The 21,003-nt window shown below is 39.1% G+C and overlaps 1 protein-coding gene across 5 annotated transcripts; it reads left to right on the top strand.

The window, feature by feature from the left end:
* The first annotated feature begins 351 nt into the window (after nt 1-351).
* Nucleotides 352-6,525, top strand: LOC105199010 (N-acetylglucosamine-6-sulfatase). Of its 5 annotated transcripts, none has more exons than XM_026133039.2 (10): nt 352-715; nt 2,658-2,870; nt 3,295-3,354; nt 3,428-3,631; nt 3,850-4,011; nt 4,598-4,768; nt 5,039-5,240; nt 5,647-5,945; nt 6,023-6,139; nt 6,209-6,525. In XM_026133039.2, exons 2-10 carry the CDS (start codon nt 2,760-2,762, stop codon nt 6,446-6,448), a joined length of 1,566 nt encoding a protein of 521 aa, XP_025988824.1. In that variant the 5' UTR covers nt 352-715; nt 2,658-2,759; the 3' UTR covers nt 6,449-6,525. The 5 variants fall into 5 exon arrangements, with proteins under 5 accessions (XP_025988824.1, XP_039302313.1, XP_011164203.1 ...); XM_011165901.3 differs by having other exon boundaries at nt 388-555; XM_011165900.3 differs by having other exon boundaries at nt 388-559.
* The last annotated feature ends 14,478 nt before the right edge of the window (nt 6,526-21,003 follow it).

Genomic DNA, 21,003 nt, shown 5'->3' with positions numbered 1-21,003 from the left:
CCATGCAGTCGGGCGGCGGCGAGCGATGTCTCGTGAGAGATGGATGAACGGAAGAGAGTGTGCGATAGAAAGAGAGAGAGAGAGAGAGAGAAAGAGAGAACGAGAACACGAGGTGCCCGCACGCGCAAGGAGATACCGGGCCGGGATATGCGGCGACTTCTTTCAGTTGATCCTTCCTATAAAACTTACTGCGTTGTCTCTCGGCTACTCTCCGGAACCTCGGGGGTAGTGGAGCGTGGATAGTGCGAAGGAGGCTTGCTCCGTGAATAATTTTGCGGTTGGTCGCGCGTTTCGACGCCGCGCGACGCGGCGCATTGAGCATACGTACGCGGCGTGCGCGCGAGGCAGGATTCTCTGCTCGAGCTCGGCCCGGTGGGAGAAACGTGCGTGCGTTCGTGCTCCGCGTGCGTCGGCGTGCGTGTCGTATGCACGATACGGCCACGCTCGTTTATTCGCCGTAGCTGTGCGAGTTGCGTTGCGTGCCCGGTGCCCGAAGGCGTAAAAGCGAGCGCCGAGCGCCGAGGAGGCTCCGATTTTACTCCCCCGACGCCCTCTGTAGGTCTCTGTCATCGGCGACCTCCGCTAATGTCCGGAATCTGACGCTACCTGCCGGTGTCCGCCAGTACTCCTTCGGGATGCATCATTGTCGCGTTTTTACCATAATTGGGCGTTTACTAGAACAATTATATAAATAACCTATTGCGCGCAGGGTTAGGTAAGTTAATATATTTTTTAATTAAATTAAATTGAAGAATTACAATGGCTTAAAAAATTTATTTACATTAAAAGTTATATGAACAAAAACTAACTAGTTAAAAGTTACGTTAAGATTGAATAAGTTATGTTAAAAATTAATTATAGAAAGCATTAATTGCATTAAATTAGAAATTTATAATTTTTTAAGTTAGGTTACTCAAAACAATAATAATATGGATCATCAAATAAATTTAATATTTTATAAGTTAAGTTTGCATGAAATAACAAAGAAATATTTTTTTTTAATATGTGGGAATATATTTTTTCTTTTGTAATTGTTTTGTGTTTTACAAAGAAGATAAATTTTTAACTTAGGAAAATTGATAAATCAAAATTTCCAAAAATAACTTGCTGAAGTTAAAAATAAAATTAACTAAAAGTTAAGTTCAAAATGTTAACTTTATTATTTAATTTTTAACTGCTCAACCCTGATATCTAATGCTATGTAAACTGTATTTTATATGTTCATTATATAAACAATATAATCAATGGATCTTAGAATATTCAAATTTCATTAAAAACGATGAAAATTGTATTTTATTCTTTATATATGTTTATATACTTTTTATTTTATCAAAATACTAAAATCAGATATATTAACAATAAAAAGTGTTGTGCCGTACATTTCAAAATTACTTATATAGATTATTTTCACATATTGTTTATGTTATATTTACACGAATCTCTTCTTCATGTCAACAATACTGGCAATGTAAATGATTATAAATTGGACAGCACAAAACAAAAAAAGCAGAGTTGATAAAATCATGTTTCAAATATATTTTAAATACATAATTAATATATTTTAAAATTATGTTTAAAACGTGATTTTTACTAATTCTGGGAAAAAATAATTAAGTTTTAATATTGTTAATATATTTAACTTTAGTACTTGTAAAATAAAAATACACATTAAAAAATGGAATATAATTTTCACTATTTTTGAAATATGAATGTTCTATAATCCATAGAATACTATTTACATAAACACATTTTATACGCGCAATGTAGATTATTTATATTTTATGTGTAAACGCCAAACCTTGCTTATAATTCAAATTTTTTCGTATTGTATTATATCCAGTTTTTAATCATTTATATTATATTCCCTGGTGACAATTTTTTTACAATTTTTATACAAATAAACATTGAAACATTTTTTCAGAAATACTCAGAATGTCTATAATATATCTTCTCTTAGAATTTTTTATACACGTGAAATCAGAAATATTTCGAGATTTCTCATCCCATAATTTCTAAAAAAAATAGTACTTGAACTTTTTTGTAGATTTTATAGCATTTCATTAAAAATGAAATAAACAAAAAAGTCTTAAAAATTTTTTAATGTTTCTTAATTGACATTGAAAAATTCTGAGAAAAGATGTAGACTTTCTGAGTATTTTTGAAAAGTGTTTTATTTTCTATAAAAAATCTGAGAAAATTATAAAATTAAACACAAAATTGAAAATTCTGAAAAATTATATGAAAAATTTTGAAAAAAAATTTTCACCAATGTTGTTTACATAAAAAAGATTTATGTAAATATTACATAAACGTCATAAACAATACGTAAATAAACCAGGGAGACGTAATTTTGAAATGTACGGCACAACTCTGATCTCTACTCGTGAAACATTAGATGATGCGTTTGAGATAAAGTTGTAATCGTAGCCTCCGCAGTCCACTTGACGCTACAGATGCTTCGAAGCATTTGGATTGACCAATCAGAACAAAAAAATGTATAAATTAACCAATCAAAAAATGCTTTCTCAAAGCACATGTAACATCAAATGGACTGAAGCTTCAGTAATCACATAGCTTCGATCTCGTACGTTGTGTTCATCAGTGTACAACAGTGCGCGAGACTAATGAGAATTTATTTCCGTGTATGCTTTTCGCAGATGGCAAAACGCTAATTAGACGCAACTAATTCCGAGGAATTAATTAACCATTTTTTTACTTGCTGTTTTCCGTTGGAACGGGAGATCAAGACACCAGTCAAGATGCATTTAACATCCCTCTTCTTATTGCTAATCTGTTTATCACTGTCAGTTGCATCTAGAAATATCGTGCTAATCATTACTGATGATCAAGACTCCGTTCTAGATGGCATGGTAATGTCTTTAATTCTGTTTCAAACTGATTAAGAGAGTATTCTCGCTTTTAGGACCATCTTTATATCATATTTTGTTTTTAAAGTAATAATATTAAAAATATTATTTTAAAAGCAAATTAAAAATTTTGCAAATAGTTTATATTAATAAAAACATTGCAAGTCTCTTTTAATCTGATCCTTTCTCTCTTTCTCTCCCCATCATCTCTTTCTTTTTCAAGATTTGAATTATTAAAAATATCAAAAAAATAATAATCAATTTTTTGAAGTCTAAAAAAGCGAGAATATCCTCTTAAAAATGATGTAATGAAATCTCATTCCAAATGATAATATATTGATAAATTTATTGAAGATAATTATTTTAATTAAAAAAAGAAAGTCAATATTTATACGTGCCTACATTTTGATTTAATTTATAATTTTAGACGCCAATGACAAATACTTTGAATCTCATAGGACGTCAGGGTGTCACGTTTACAAATTGCGTAAGTCTCATAAATGTGGAAATTATCTCGTCATTTCTTTGATGCGACGCTCAAAGGATCGGTTGCCGTTCAGTTTGTAGCCTCTCCGATTTGTTGTCCTAATCGAGCGTCCATTCTCACCGGACGGTATCAACATAATCATCTAACAGTGAACAATTCTATCTCTGGTGGTTGTAGTAGCGTTGAATGGCAACAATCACGGGAACCGTCAACGTTCGCCACCCTTTTGCGATTGGCCGGATACAAGACGTTTTACGCGGGGAAATATCTAAATCAGGTAGACCCGGGACTTTGATAATTCGATAGAAACAATTTATTTCTATACTCTCTCTTCTTACGATCCCAAGCAAAAATGATTTTGTAAAAGAATTTTTGTTATTTATTTCTACATTTGATGAGTCTAATGTTTGAAGTAAAAGATTTTGCATTTTGAAATTTACCTTTTCCATAGTTGTGACGATAAAAACGAATAAAATAAATGCATATGTAATATAGTATGGAAACGAGAAGGTCGGCGGTGCGGCTCACGTACCAGTGGGATGGGATTGGTGGGCTGGTCTTATAGGAAACTCCAAGTATTATGATTATTCGTTGTCTATAAACGGTACCGAGAGAAAGTACGGTAACAGTTCGAGCGATTATCTTACCGATGTGATCGTGAGTATGCAGTATGCAGAAATGCTCGACGTGCAACTGAGAGCAAATATCTTCGAAAGAAAATCCAAATTCAGGTGTAACGAATAAAATTGCATTTGCACCGATTTTTTTCATCTCTTTGATTATAATAGACTATTGCTCATTTCAACGAGACTATTTTTCTATTAAAGAAAAATTACACCTGAATTAAACAGCATTTTTGCTCTTTATCATGCTCGAGAGTTTAAAATTCTTTCGTTTTTTACTGTCATCATTTAAGGTCGTCACGATATGTAGGATTTGCTCGTTAACTCGGAAATAGTCACTTAATTTTGTTGCATAAATAATCACCTGATGTTTTCTAAAGTAAACATTATTAATATTACGTATTGTTTATTGATTGATATTATATTGATACTATAATTTATTAGTATTTGTAATTATCATGTATATAGATTTACTCAATATTTTCTAAGAAATAACAAATAACAAATAGCATGTATTTTCGAACAGTTAAAAATTATTACAAATGAATTTTATTTTCTTGCTGGGGTAAAGTCATCTCAAGTGTCTGAATTAATAGAAGAAAATGTCATGTGTATTCCAGAATAATTTGGCTGTAGATTTTATCGAAGGACACTCCGGTGACCAACCATTCCTCCTGGTTCTGGCACCTCCAGCCCCTCACGCGCCATTTACACCCGCCGATAGACACGACGGCAAATACAACGGCACGAAAGCAAAGAGAACGCCAAATTTTAATGTGCCAATACATCAGGTTTCGTCCAGTTATAATAATACTGAATTTTTCTCGAAATAATATCCGAATCCCCAAAGATTATTTTAAGCATGCAGTTTATATAAGTTGCGTCAAGACGGAATTCTACTTATGATCTTGCCTGCCGTGTTATTGCGAAAACAATTGAAGAATCAGAACATACACATATATAAAGTATATACTAAAAGACACAAAATATGCGGCACATGAAATTATAAATACAATTCTGCTCTGAAAACTTCTTAAGTGGGTTTTATTCATGAAAAATAGGACAAACATTGGCTAGTTAGGAAAGGCCCAACCCCTTTGCCAGATGATATATTACCAAAATTAGACGAAATATATAGAAGGAGATGGGAAGCTTTATTAGCGGTAGACGAACTTGTTAAGAACGTACATGATTTACTGGAGAAACGGAATCTCTTGAAAGACACTTACTTTATTTACACCTCCGATAATGGATATCACATTGGTAGGTGATCTAACGGCACACCTGCTATTATTAAAACGTTAAACGTCAGGAGCACAAACGTGGAAGCGCAAGAAAATCGTTGCATTTGCCAAGAACTTTGATTTTTATAATCGCTCGGATATTGAAAAATTCTTTAGAAAATTAAAATAATACAGTGCTAAGGAATTTTGATAAATAAACCGTTCATTTCATCGTAACGATCGTTTATATAACAAGATGCTTTTACTTTTATTGTGTTTTCAGTAGTGCCATTTTTAATTTTCATCGTCAATTTTGAGGATTTAATATGCAATATATATTTTTCTTTATTACACTCTTATTTTGTACTAATACATAGTATTGAAAATTATATAAATGGTATTATAAATAGCGTTACATATTACATATTTGTAAATTATTTCGATAGGACAGTTCAGCATGCCAATGGATAAGCGTCAACCTTATGAAACAGATATACGAGTCCCATTATTGATATCCGGTCCGGGAATTGAGTCGTCTACGATTTCCGCGCCAGTCAGTAGCGTAGACATCTTTGCCACGCTTTTGAGCATAGCCGGCGTGAAATATACCTCGGACGGCACGGCATTATTCAATACAAATCGTAATTTATCTCAAGATCGCACTGTTCTGATAGAGTACAGAGGAGAGAGGTCACACAAGCGGCCGTCGTCCGGTTGTCCAAGCGACAACGATTGGAATGTCACGGTAAGTTTTAAATAGCGACACTTTAAAACTTGTTCCTTTTGAATTGCTACGTTAATCACATTGGCATGCCTTTTCAGTTGTGCGCGAAAGAAATGGCGTGCAAGTGTCAGGACGCTGCGAACAACACGTTCAGTTGCATTCGCCGAGTCTCACCGAACTTTAACAACATATTTTGCATCTTCGAGGACGATCAGGTAGCACCTGTGCTTTTAAATATTTATAAACGGTTTTTGCGCACTACGGATTTTTATTATGTTTCTTAGCAATTCATTGAAGCTTACGATATGAATATCGACAAGTATCAAATGAAAAATATTGGGTATACTATGAAGAAAGGATTGCGGCATAAATTCAGGAAACGTCTCAAAAGAATGGTAGTGTGTCGGGATGAGCAATGCGTCTTTCCACCAGGATTGGTCAATGGATCCGAGAATAGTAAATATTTATTATTTCCCACCCTTAATTATTTCTTATACGTATTGTCGTACATGTCTCAAGTATAATAAAGTATTTTGAATTAAACTATGTATCTTATTGAAAAGAATAACGCTTTAATACATTTTTATGTATATTTTATGTACATTTAGTTTCATGTTTCAATTAAATTGTTTTATCATTGATACATTGCATTTTTTTTATGTCAAGAAGTTAGGTTTTAAAATTTTTAATTTTACAACTTACTTCAATTTGAAGAGAGTGCAAAATTAATTCCTTATCTTATCTTTTATAGAAAATAACTCCGAGATATTTTGAATTTTTTGAATTTCAACTCTTTTCTAACCTCTTATTTAATTATCTTGGAAAAAATAAAGATACATAAATATAAATATTTTAAAATATATATTATTCAAAATAGAATAATATATGTGTACATATGTATAATTTTATATATATATATATATATATATATATATATATATATATATAATATTATATGTATGAATATTTAATTGATTATAACTCGGAAAATGTGTCTTAAATAGTTTGCACAAATTTTTAAGCTTGTTTTTTACTCTAAATTCACCCCTTGAGGTATTGACATATAATTAAGAATCACTCTATATACATCGTTCGTTCTTTATATCGGAAGTAAGAGCGCCGAAAGTTGTCTTATTTCGAATTATTGCATTTATGGAAATCGCCGCCGGAGAATACGCCGCGAATCTGGATATAAGAATAACTCGCCTTGCGTTCGGGAGGGAGGGACGGCACCCCCCGCGACGAAACTGTTTTCTAAGCAAATATTTTTATTAAAGCCCCGCGGAGAGAGTCTCGAATATCTGAATAGCAATGGCGATATTCGCGGAGGAGGAAAAGGGGAGGAGAAGGTGGAGAAGGTGATGGTGGTGGAAAAAAGCCGAGCGTCGAAGACAGAACGCGAGGCTATATCGGACGTGTACATATTTATATTGCTAAAACGTTTCTGGTTCCTCCAGAGGATTTGCAGCGATGCGCGCGAAACAACGATCCACGCTACTCGATATACTTTAGCTTGCTCGCGCTATTATTTCACGTGTAAGCGATATAAGCCATTTTGATTCACGCGCAGCGCAGGTGAACGTAGAGAAATAATATGGGGATGTACGTGATTTGTAATAAAACAGGTGAATAATTGAAACTGTATAGAACATGTATAGAATCAGAATGTTAAATGTAAAATATAAACGTGCGCGTCAGTTTTTTTTTTGTTATTTCGTTTTTTGTTATACATACTATAAATTATATCAGGTTTGAGCGTTTACGTGTAAAATATAAATAATCTCCATTACGTGTACACAATGTAAACTGTGTAAACTATGTTTCGCGTGTCATCTATATAAATAATAATCAATGGGTAATAGAACTCAGATTTCATCACAAATAGTGAAAATTGTATTCTATTTGTTTTATTTGTAATATGTATTTTTATTTTATCAATACTAAAGTCAGATATATTAACAATTTTATAACTTAATTACTTTTTTTACATTGAGCTATCCAATTTACAATATTTTACATTGCTTGCATTGTCTATGATAAAGATTCGTGTAAATATGATGAAAACAGTAATAATCGATGTAGACGTAATTTTGAAATTTATAGAGCAACCCTAAATTATATATATATATATATATATATATATATATATATATATATATATATATATTCTAAAAGAAAACCTAAATTTTAACAAATATTTATTCGAATATTACTAATGAAATATTTACTTACGGTATATAAATGTTTACTCTACAAAAGAACGATACTTAAATTAATTTAGTGGTTTTTGTAGTGAATAAATATATATTTACATTTAGTAAATATTTTATTAATACTATTTGAATAAATATTTATTAAAATTTAGTAATTTTTCCCTCACTGTAATTAACTTTTCTCATATATTTATTATACATTATTTCTTGTACGTAGATGAGTATACAAAAAAGTAGAACTGTGTATCTCTCAATGCACATGCGACCGAGGAATGGTTGGCATAGGATGCCGGCGCATGCACGAATATTCTTCAAAGTGCTACGAGGCTGGTGAGTGCTAGGACACAAAGCGTCGGCCTGGATTCGCCCCTTTCGGTGTCAAGGAGCGTGAGAGACGCTCTTTCACGTAACGTGAATGAACGTCAAAATGTTTGTAGACTACAGTGGTAGCCGGCCACGGGCCCGTGGGCCCGTTTAATCGTTTGCACAGATGGCATTACGACGAATCTATCGGCCGCGTGCGCGAAGATCGTCTTTGAGATTATTCGTTAGCGAAGTTACGGGGCGTTTCTCAGCGACAAAGCCCGAAAGGGATACCGGGACTTATTCCGCAAGATTTTCCATTTTGCGGATTCGCCTGCGGAAAATGAACAAAAATGAATCGCGAGAGGAATCCGTTGTGAAACCGAAACCGTTTTGTGAAACTGAAATCGAATAGATAAATACGGTCGGAGGGGATTTGGAAAACGGGAACACGCGCGATTGCGAAATCCTGATTTGCAAAAATCTGTAGTTTGTATTTTCGCGATGTGTCTTTTTTTTTCCATCGCATCTATTCGGGGGAACGTCGTTCGTGTCTCTTAAAGTTATACATGTTAATCGTTCGAAAAACAGACCCTGAGAGGAAGAACGAATCTTTTTTTCGAGTTTACAATAACTGTCTTTTCAATTCCTTCCCGGATTTCTGCGAATCGATATTTCATTGATACTACATAGCAGTTCAATTCGATGCAGTTTGCGATCCACGTGTAACTTAGCTGTATTTTCCCGACCGAGGGGGGGAGACACAACACGAGAGAAACGATACTATTGTCCGAGGATTTTGGCGGATCATTCGATCCTCGATCGATCGCTCGATTGGGCGTGTTTAGTGATCTTCGTTACATCGCTGCTGAAACGTGTAAGAGTCGGCTTGCGGACGAGCCCTTTTATTCTGTGTTTATTGATCGTTCGAGCGAACGATCGCCTCCTTGTTGGCTAGGATCAATGGCTTTCGTTGCCTTTCTAGCCGTAGATCCAGGCTTTACTTTCGTCCCCCTCCCTTCCTTCACCCTCTAACCGGGGGGTTCCAACAGACACTTATGCCAAGTTGCACTTATATTACAGGGAGAATTACAAAAGGGATCGATCTGTCTTGAAAAGATTGCCGGATGATGGGTCTTCTGAAAAAAAGATTTACATATATTAAATACATACCGCATATTAGTTTACTGTATAAAGATATACTTACGCTTTAATTAAAAAAAATAGCGTTTCGCTATATTTTTCAACTGCAATCTTTCTGCTATTATTAATCAACTACTTCTATATTTGATCACCAAAAATCAATTTGCATTGAGAAAAACATTTTTTATTATTAAGTAAATACATTTATTTTAGTATCATTTCTTTGATTTAAAGAAATATTTTATTTAGAAATGATTTTATATTGTTAATATTTATTTAAATATAGGAAATGATATTAAAATACATTTACTTATAATAAGTGTTGATTATTACGTAATAATATCATATAATGTAATTAATATTATGCAATGTTAAAACGATTTGGTGAACTACGTCGTTATCGCGATGACAACAGCTGTAAAATATCCCAATCTCATTCTTTTAAGATCCAAAATCAAGGCGTTTGTCGGGCGCATTAAAAACTAAGCAATTTACAATCTCCAACTTGCCGGTGATCTGTCTTCAAACGGTATCCCTTGTTATTCGATAATTAGCTGTTCCCTCTTTCGGTGTAACCCGGCGCGAAGCGAAGCGTATCTTCTGATTTTCCTTTGGCCGACTCGCGCCTTCTTCCCCCTACTCACTTCCACTTCGAGATCGGCAACGCGGAAAATGCGAATTTACTGTAAATTAGTGAATTGGAAAATAACGGAGTAGAAGCGCTTCTTTTCTGACGGATCTCACGACGTTATACGCGCGTAACAAGATCCACGACCATAAATCATAATTGGTAGAAAAGCAAAATTGGAGCTGGCTATTTAAACAGCCAGCGATAAGCAAGAATTTTCAAAGACAGCCTTTCTGAAATTTTTTATTTACAATAATAATATAAAGTTAACTAAAAACGGAAAATGTAGAAAATGGATAATAGTAATTTTTAAAAAATATATAATGTATACAATAAAAATAAATCCATCTTTACGCTACACATAATATATAATTACACATAAATAAATAGTATCAAGGATGAAGTCTTGTGTTTGATTCCTGAGTCAAATACAATACTTCACTCTATTTATAATTATATATTATTTTTACACACAAAAAAATGAATTCTTAAAGAAATGCGTAAATGCTTTAATCTAAGAATATTTTATGTTTAGAATAGAGCCAAGAATAAATAATCTTCAATTAAAAATACATTATTCTTAAAATAAAGCGAAAAGATGTTTTTAATTGAAAACAAATTTTACTTTATTTAAAGAATAGAATTGCGCTCGTTTAACATTAAATATGCTTATATTGGGATTACTTTTTCTCCAATGCGAACAGATCTGCTGCGACGGATTTATTGCACATTTCACTCATGTTGTTTATGGGTAGCAGATCCGCTGCGGCAGATCCGTCACGGCAGATCTTTCTTTCTTCTCCTTTCATTTTTCATTATTTTATTTTATTTTTTTATTTAATTTTTAATTTTTTAATTACTTAATCCTGTAAATGAGATACGAGAACTTGTAGCGCGGTGTGATACGAGAGGATTTCCCTAAAAGTCGTTGGGGTAGTAGTCTCGCGCAGTGAGAGACTTGCATGCAAGGTGCGCGTGCATGCCGTCTTTGTTAAAGCTCCACTCGGGTCGTTGACCGCACACGGTCCCGTAAGCCACGTGCGCGTCATCTGGGCCGCCTCCCCACTCTCTGCCTCCCCACTCTCCGCCTCCCCACTCTCCGGCCCAGACGGCGCGCACGTGGCTTACGGGACCTTGTGCGGTCAACGACCCGAGTGGGAAAGCATTAACTGTTTAAAGATACATTGCATAAATCTTGCATTGAAACACTATTATATTGCATGAAAGTTACAAAAGATTTCTGCAATGTTGCGGTAACGTTGAAATGTCCGCAATTATAAACTTGAAAATCTTTATAACGTTTCGGACTATTCGAGATTGTCTACTGGTTTTATCGGTGGAAGAAACGAAACGCAACGCCAATAATTTTTAATTCTGCCAACTGCATTATTTTTACTAGTAATAACCAAACTTATTTTCAAACAGAGGGTGAATCATCTTGCTTGATACTGAGATCCACTGGTTGTCATGCACTCTGTTGCCCGTGAACACGAAACAAATGAGTTTCAAGTATAAGTCTCGAGCTTTCAAAATATGTAATTTTTAATTCAAGAATAAATAGCTTTCAAGTAATGTGATTGAATTTATCGTGAGAAAAATATGATATTAGAAACAAGAATACGATCTTAAGAATAAAATATACTTTGCACAGATATATTTATTATTGATGCAAGTGAACAGTTGTAATTGAAGAAAGCATTTCATACTTAAATGAAAACAAATAGCATTCAAGAATAAAAATAAACGTGAATTAAGAATTCAATTTTTTGTGTGTATTGTTTTAATTATAATTACGTTTTATTTCTAATAATCTGTTTTCTATTTTTACCTTTGCGGATTTATATTATTCCTTTCCTAATTGAAAAACTTGTGAATCGCTTCTTTCAAAGGCACGTGCTGAAATTCAAGGGAGCCGATGGGATTCACTCTATGACTTGCTTATTCGTGCGCGACGCGTTGAACGACGCATCATCTACGCATCATCGATTTGAATGTGTCGCCATCGGCTAATTATAGCCTTACCCAATTTTCCGCGCACACGATATCGGAGAGCGCGGGGCCGTCAGGGCGCGTCTCTTAATTACCGATCCATTTCTGCATAAATGCGCCGAGGAACGCAGCTCGTCCGACTGCTCGCGCCCGCTCCGACCGCCCGACGATGAAACTCGCATTACCGGTGCCGGCTTATACGAACTACAGTAGTCTAATCAAACACGGAGCTATTAACCGGGTCAACATTTCGAGTTTGGGGTACTTAGTGCCAAAGACTTCGCGGTACACCTATGTCAATGACGCGCGCACGCACACGCGTATACGCGCGTAGCCACGCACACAGGCGCGCGTACTCGTCGTCGAGTACCAAGTACGACGAACGAGTAGCGGAGAGCGGCCGTGTCGGGCGGCCTTAAATAAATATCTAATGTGCCCAACCCCGGGGAATGAAACCCCCCTACGGCCGGTCCTCGCCAATATTGTTTTAGGCACGGTGGGGTACGGCAAGCCGAGTTTTGTAATTCGAGAAACGAGCGCGACTCGCGTGCACAGAAGCGGCGAGAAGCCGGCATAAATAGCTAGGTGTTCGAAGATCTCTCGTCAAGTACTTAAGCCCGCGGATGCTGCTACTGCACGACGGGCGCTAGCGCTTTCCCGAGCATATAAATTCGCCCGGAAGAAAAATATCGGGTCCCTGTAATATGGCTGGAGGGTGTAATCGGCTGCATTTCACGAAATAAGCTTCAACGATAACAGATAGGGAAAAACGTAATCTTCTCCTGTAATTGCTGTAATAATAATACACCTATTTATAGTAATTTTATAATATATTTAGTTATTTATATTAATTTCAATATTTACAGCTTCAAACATATACTTGCAATTAATAATATTTATATTTTATAGTTTCGCTAAAATATAGGTAATTCAAAATATAATATTGTGTGTGTGTATGTATAATTAATTTTTAACAGTGTTGCACTTAGATAGTTAAAAATTATCTAGCTAAAGATAAAATTAATTAAATGTAAATATTTCTTGGATAAAAAAAAGATGATTTAATTTTTATTTATCTAGATAAAAAGTAAGAATATACATGATGGTCTCGTCTAGATGATACTTCTTTTATCTAAGATAAAAATGAAGTTAATTTATATTATAATGACGTAGATAAAGATAAGACAAAATTATTTCTTTATATAGATTATTATCTAGAAAATTTTATTTGGATAAACGGCTAACAGTGCTTTTTAATATCTGTTGGTTCTACATCAAAGATCGATCGCGAAGGTGTTTAAAGTGGAACGTTGAAAAATTATTGGAGAGGCGAGATGTTAAGATCCAAGGAAAAAATCTACTCGGAAGTGGTCAAGAGATTTGTAAATAAAAGAACCCAACATATATCTTATATACTGTAATCGTACGTTCCTACTTGGTTTCCATCGCGCGTAGAAGCCCTCTCTTTTCGCCTCTGGTAGCTCGCAGCTGCTACTTCCGTGGCGCCCATTCGGCACGAAAAGTGCCACTTTGTTTGCGGAAAGTGCTTTTTCAAAGAAAATCACGCGAAGGTAATACGCGTAATGCTGCTCGCTCGCTCGCGAAGAACACCTTTTCCCGGCGAACGCCGGTGTCCTTTAAAGTCCGGCAAAGTGTCGCGTTCTTTCTCTTTTTTTTTCCTTTTTTTTCACGTGCACGTATGTCACTTCAATCAGAAATTAGTTATCCGTGACGCGCGTCTCGCGAGGGCGGAACACGCGTGATAATGTCAATGCCAGGGAAAATACCTGCGCTCCTCGATACGCGTCCTCCTCTCCCGCGTTCTCTCTTTTTTCCACCGCCGGCCGGCGTTTGTCGCGGAAATAATTAATTAAGAGTAGAAAGCTCACACCCCCCTCCTCCTCCCTCCTTCATCTCGCCATCTTCTCTTCTCCTTCACCCTTCCGTCCGTTTCTCTCACGCTCGTTTTCCGCACGCTTCTCTTCCTCCCCCACTAACTCATAACTGCGCTCGCCTCTCGCTGCACCGCCCCGTACCCCTTTTGCCCGGCGCGACCCTTATTACCGTGTCGCAGCTCGGTTAACGCGAGCGGGTTAATGAACAGCTCGGGCAAATATAGAATTTCTCATAAAAACTACAAATTACTGCTACCGCGGGTTGCACGGTAGCGAGCGAAGGCCGCGGCGTACGTTTTCGGTCTTTTTTTTCGCTCCCGCGAAAATTATACAGCGCGGGTATAATACGGTGAGAATAGGGAATAATAAAATCGCGGGCGCACTTTGAAGATTGTGCCCGCCCGTCGCAACCGCCGCCGCCGCCGTTGCCGCCGCCGCGATTTCCCGAAAGGCTGAGTTTCGCGGCTGATAATACGGCGGGTGAAAAAAATCCCTCCGAAAAAGAGAGGGAACCGCGAGCTCTACGCAACCGGAGCGCAAAAAAAGGTGCGTTTCGACGGAGAACTCGTTAATTGAAAAGGAAGTGGTCCGTACGTGCTGACCCGACACAATCGCGACTTTGTATGTGTATGTATGCGTGGGTATGAACTGTAGCCACGGTCAGCCAGCGCGAGGAATAGCCGTTTAATTCCGTTCGACGACGACGAAAGTATCGTGCGATGGATAAGATACAATTCCCGAATCCCGTCAAAGATTTGCTCGTTATATCGATAGTTCAACACACACGGTATTCACATGCGCAGTGCACCCTCACATACGCGCGCGCACACATCATGCGGACACGGACGACGTATAACCCACCGTCGTCGCTCCACGACCGGCGCGGCGCTCGCATTATATTATTACACTCGTGCTGCTGTTTGTCAGCTTAAAACCGGGAGCCATTAGCAGGTATTATTTTAGCCGTGATCCACTGTTAACGCGGAACAATGGCGCCGGCACGGTCGACGTCCCACGATATTAAATGAAGCGAAGTGATACATTTCGTAGGGGAATGGGGGGAAGTGGGCAAATAGGGACACACGGGCGTCGCGGGGCACAGGCGTTGCGACGGGGAATGGCCCGGGAGAAAACCCAGGATTCTCTCTCTCTCTTTCTCTCTTTCTCTCTTTCTCTTTCGAAGCACCGAGAGGAAGAGAGAAAGAGACCGAGAGGGGTCAAAGGGTGGTGCGGGGAATGGTGGTAAGACGGGGCTCGTCGCGTATTACGTTACGCCTCTGGCCTGTGTAAATACCGCAGCGCTGTAATCTAGAGTTAATGGTGCTCTAGTGACGCGAGTATCTATCGAGAGCACTATCGTATCCCCGCGTATAACTTCCAGCCCTCGGGAGTCCTGCGGCGCGCGAAGCGAAGAGAGGAGAGAGTCGTCTCCCGGCCGCCGCGGACCGGAGCTTTGCTTAATGATGTCCGGGAGCTACGCTTAAATTTCATTTCGCGCATCCGGCACTGTCCTTTACGTCGTCGGCTTTAGCCGGAGCTGATTCACCTGAAACTTTCAGTTGGTCTTTCCCGTGGGACGAGCTTGCGCGGAAATTAGTTCGGGATTGAGGCCGCATCCGTGCGCGCGTGGATATGATCACATCGCGTTGATAACATTTTCTATCGACTCTTACCGTTGTCGGCAACGATTGCAGCATTTCACGTGAGAAAAAAATGACAGAATTTCGTCGGGATAGGGGGATATTAGAGATGCAAGTTAGCATCAGTATTATTAAATTGATTATCAATTTAATTATGTTTTGTTTTCAAGAGCTGTATGCTTGAAACCGAAAGTAACGAATTTCGGCGCACAGTTCGAAATAATTAGCAACGTATGAAATATTGTTTTAGCACGAAGATTATGCTATGACCGACTTGGCCTATCTTATATATTAAATTTGTCGTACAAAATTCGCGGTCTTGAATCTATTTGGCAATGACAGAACAATTCGAGCTAGCCACTGACATCTAGCTGATATTTCCAAGTTACTTCTTTTTGCGTAGAATCGCGGTTAAAGGGAGAAATCGAGGGAATACGTAACTATCCTACTTTCGTCCCGAGACCGTTTATTTTCACGCGATAAACTCCGACCGATTTTTTCCGAGGTATTAGGTATCAACTTTCTTATACCTCGTTCGTTTATCTCTTCGACTTCTCCCGTTCATAAGTCTCAGATATGGATTTGACGTACGGTGCGCCGTGATTTGATTATCGCGCCGATCTCCGGCGCATCGATCCGGGCGCCGGCGGCGTGGCGATGAGCCTGCGAGCGCAGATGGTAATCTGGCGAGAAGCGTTCCGCGCCGCGCGCTATATTATGCATATCGTTCCGCGGTCGGAACGCTGTCGCTGACAGTGCAATTATCACGTCGCGGGCGCGTCGCTTTTCTCTCTCTCTCTCTCTCTCTCTGTCTGTCTCTTTCCAACGTCGTTCTCGACGTCGGCGGAAGCGACGCTCCGCATCGGGCGACGACGTTACGAGATCATCCAGCGAGATCAACCTTCATCCACCATCGTTAAACCCTCAATTATCGCGCGAATACCGGTGTGAAGAGAGAGAGAGAGAGAGAGAGAGAGAGAGAAGCTCAAGAGAAGAAAAAAAAAGGACGTTCTACAAATCTTTGGGTTGCCTTTTCCCCTTGTCGAAGGTCCTCGCGCCGCGCCAAAAATAAAATGGAACATCGCTTCGCGCTCGATGAATCTCGCCGACGGGCGACGAGATCGTCGGGGGCTCCTTTTCCTCCCGACGCGACGCGACGCGCGCATTAAGTTAATCGTCCTAATTAAATGGCAGCCTTCGGCGAGGGGCGGTGAATTGCGAGGAGAGCGCGGGAGAGATCAAACGGCGAAAAAACACGGGGCGCGGGTGAGAAGCGCGCGTGTTAGGCGCTCACGCTTACGCGGACGCGCACCTGCCAGAGATCAGAGTGTAATCGCGAAAATCAAAGAAACCGTGGCCGACGGCGCGGAACGACGCCGGATAACATATGTGTGTATATTTGCAGCGAGTGACAGCACGCGGGAGGAACAAAGAGAGAGAGCCGAAGCGGATGGGAGAAAGAGAAAGAGAAAGACAGAGAGAGAGAGATTTTGAGGGCGTTACTAGGCAGGAAGCCATTTTGGGGATCGGTGCTTTTGATTAATGAACCGCTGGAGAGAGCGTGTACGTTCTTGTGCTTTGTCGGCGGGAATAATAAACGGGAATCCTTGTTGGAGTATCAAATAGGAATCAGCTCTCTCGCGTCGGATAATCGATTAATAGTGGTCTGGATAATACCGCGCATACCGTATCGTATGTGTATACACACCGGATGTGATGCGGATGCGGCAGGCACTGGGAGCTTCGTATAATTTCCGTTTCTACCTACGCTTCTCCTTCTGTCTCTCCCTTGCGCGTTTGACTCGACATTTTGAAATATTCTTAAACTGTTTAAACAGGACTGTTTGACTAACTCTCGGATTGTTCTTTAACGTTTTACCGCTTCACTTTACCGCGACACGGTTTCAGCGAGTTTCACGGAGCGAGGGACAATATGAGCATCTGCGAATTTCTGCGCAAAATAAAATGAGAAAAACAAGAACTCGCGGTTTTTGTCGATAATAAGAAGCGCAAGTTCGTTCAAAGTCAATCTGAAAGAAACCAGATTAAGGGCGGAGCGTATTTATATTTCAGAGTTTTCTCCGATTCAAGGTGGGTTTCGAGAAAATATCCTGAAAACATCCTGTTACGATGTAAAAATGTGTCGCTTTTAAATATTGAAATTCTCAACAGTTCTCAATCCTCACGAGTATTGAATTCTCTTCGCGCGCGATTTACTTTTTATGCGATATATAAAATAATAATAACAATAATTTCTTTGGTGTTGCATCGCAAAGATGAAAGTTGACAGTTTTGCAAAGCACATTTTAAACAATTCATAATTTGCGTCAGAGTTCAAAACAGAATTCTATCAGTAATTTTATGTACCGTGTAAATGCATTTGAGTGATCAGAATTCACTCACACACACACACACACACACACACACACACACACACACACACACACACACACACACACACACACACACACACACACACACACACACACACACACATGCAACTTATAATTAAGTTTTGCTTTACTTAATAAAACAAAATTTTTACATTTTAAAAAACACAAAATGCAGATAAAACATTTTTTAATCTGCTGTATACCATATTTCCCATTATTATTCTCCACTTGCAATATATGTATAAAATAATTAGATACCGCGGGTAATACTGGTTTATCAGAAGGAGTGATTCAGTAATTATCTTTAGCGATAATTATCTTTATTTATATATCACTCCAATATAATTAAATTAATATACATACGTCAAAGTACGTGAAATTATAAACGGAATTTCTATCCTAAAATCTGGCGCGAATTATAGATAAAATAGGTTTTACGATTGTTAATTATGTAAAACACGTTAAAATGGTCGGCACGACTGGGAGGACAAGCTGCTTTTCGCCTGAAAATATCGGCGGATTCTCGCAGCGACGGCGTAATAAAATCGAGAGGCGGCCGCTTCGGGGCGTCGAGGGCGAAGGTGCAGAGGAAGGGTGGCGCGAGGCGCATCGCGGAGGGGTGCATATACCTACGTGTGCACAGCGCGTATATATACGCGGACGCGTTTTAAAACCTTAAATTTTCGATTCATATCTTCGCGACGGCTGGCGAAAGCCGTGCCTGACACACAGTGACAACTTCCGGGATAGCCGGCAGCCCCCGGCGTCGTCGCGGATGCGATTGGCCGTCTCCGGAGATGGTGGGTGTGGCCCCCACAGCCAGACCGGTAACCATCATCCCTCTTGTCGCCGACACTTCGCGGAGTGAGTCCCCTCTACTTTCCCATCTCACCCGGGCGAAACGTACGGCTTACCCGCTAAACGAATCCTCTCCCGACCCCCGTGCGCGCTGCACGGAGGGGGAAGACTCCGAAGACGTCCTTGGAGGGGAAGGCGAAGACGGACGGACGGAGGACACGAGGATGCATCTCTCTCAATCTCCCTGTGAGAGAGAGGAGGGTGGGAAGCGGGCGACGCGGGGAGGAGTATCCTTGTCGAGGGACACGGATAATCGGTCGACGTTACTCGTATATACATCCGAGTGCGAAACGCTCCGGAAGGACCGTCTCGCCGGAAGCAAAGCCGTTTCTCTCCGATTTTATGAGAGGAAGGCGGCGACGGGAGGAAAGGGGAGGGGGGGGGGTGAAGCGAAACACTATGACAGGAGTAATACTGAGAAACTGGGCGGAGATCCGTAAGTAGCTCAAGCCCCATAATTGATAGAAAGGAAAACTGTTTCGAATTCGCGGAATCTTCAAGAGCGAACGATGTTCCTCTTCCCAGATAAGTTTTTCATTTAGATTCTAACAAAGTAGGATTTGTTCTTGATAGCGCAGGAAAGTCGTAGCGATCCTCGATCTCCTTGAATGTCCTTGCATGAAGCATCTTGCGGCTTGCGAGGGAATAAGAGATATTACTTGTTTTTGTTAAAGCAACTATTCTGAAAACGTAAAACGTGCTTTGTAGAATCCTCACGACAACCACAATTGAGAAGATCATTTCTCACTTAACTACGAACGGCCTCATAAAACGCAGCCTCTCTCAAGTGTTTAGGAACACTGATTTGATAGGTGATCAGATAAATCTCTTTTCTGTGTTAGATTACAATTTTCCGTTTCTGTGATAAGGTTCAGACTTTGATGTCTCGCTGATTCGAAGTGAAAAGAATCCTGTTTCCGGTTCCACCTGAGGGAACAAGGCTTGACACTGAAAACGCTATCTCGATGTTTGCATTTAGATTAGCGTATCGTGGTTTAATCTAAATAATTCAAAAGACCTGTGTGACTAAGGGATCGCTTTCGCCTTTTCCATGAGCCCGAAGAAAACCGGAGATAAAGAAAAATAGAGCGACAGAAATGTCAGATCAGCAACAATGTCGATCCGTTTGTTTCCTTTATGGTTATTCATTTTTACTAATGCAGATTAACTTTGATGTTCATCCATGATGTGTCATAGATGAGGAATGTCATTGGATAAAACATCAAGTTAAGTTTAACCAGATAATGAAAAATCAAGTCTAGTTTCATAACCTTCAATTAATTTAACCGGTTAATTGGAATTGACCAATCGCACTTATTATTAAATAGAATTGAAGTAACTAATCATAGTTAACACCTAACTGGTCAATTAAGTTAATAAGAGGTTATAAAACCAGCTCTTAGAAGTTATTTCTGCGAATAATTCTTCCAGCGAAACCCTAGGACAATTAATAGATCTTGTGGAAATGATACCGCTCTCGATCTCGTTAATGCCATCTCGCAACGCGTTTGCCAGGGGTTTGAAGTCGCGGACTCGGAGAAAGTGAGCCGATCCTTTCCTGGCCGGAGTGAAGAGCCTCCTTTCAGCGCGTCCCGCGATCTGGATCCGATCCATCCGTTGCCGGCAAAATCCTTCGGGATTTCACGCGTCGTGCCGCATTATCGAATCCTGCGTCGAGTTTAGACGGATTAGAACGCGCCGGGGTAGATTTCGCCTCAGCTGGACGCCGCACCCCTTCTTGTTTTTAATCGCGAATATGGCATCCCTCTCGTGTCGGCGAAGTGTCGCGGTTCGTACGACCGCTTATTTCATATCCGTCATGTCTTCTCCAAATCAGAATCACTGAAACTCACTGATGATCTCGATTAAACCTAGTACTACAAAAATTTCATTGAATCAAATTTAGAGAGCGGGACCACTTAGTGACGTTAATGTCGAAATGGCGATGAAAATGTGTTAAATAAAAATTTCAAGACGTCTTTTTTAAGACGGCCGCACGACATTATTCGACATTCGC

Source organism: Solenopsis invicta, chromosome 2 (genome assembly GCF_016802725.1).
Source record: "Solenopsis invicta isolate M01_SB chromosome 2, UNIL_Sinv_3.0, whole genome shotgun sequence".
Classification (NCBI taxonomy): Eukaryota; Metazoa; Arthropoda; class Insecta; order Hymenoptera; family Formicidae; genus Solenopsis; species Solenopsis invicta.
The sequence above is the reverse complement of the archived record's forward strand: the minus strand, read 5'-3'. Positions and strand labels throughout refer to the sequence as shown.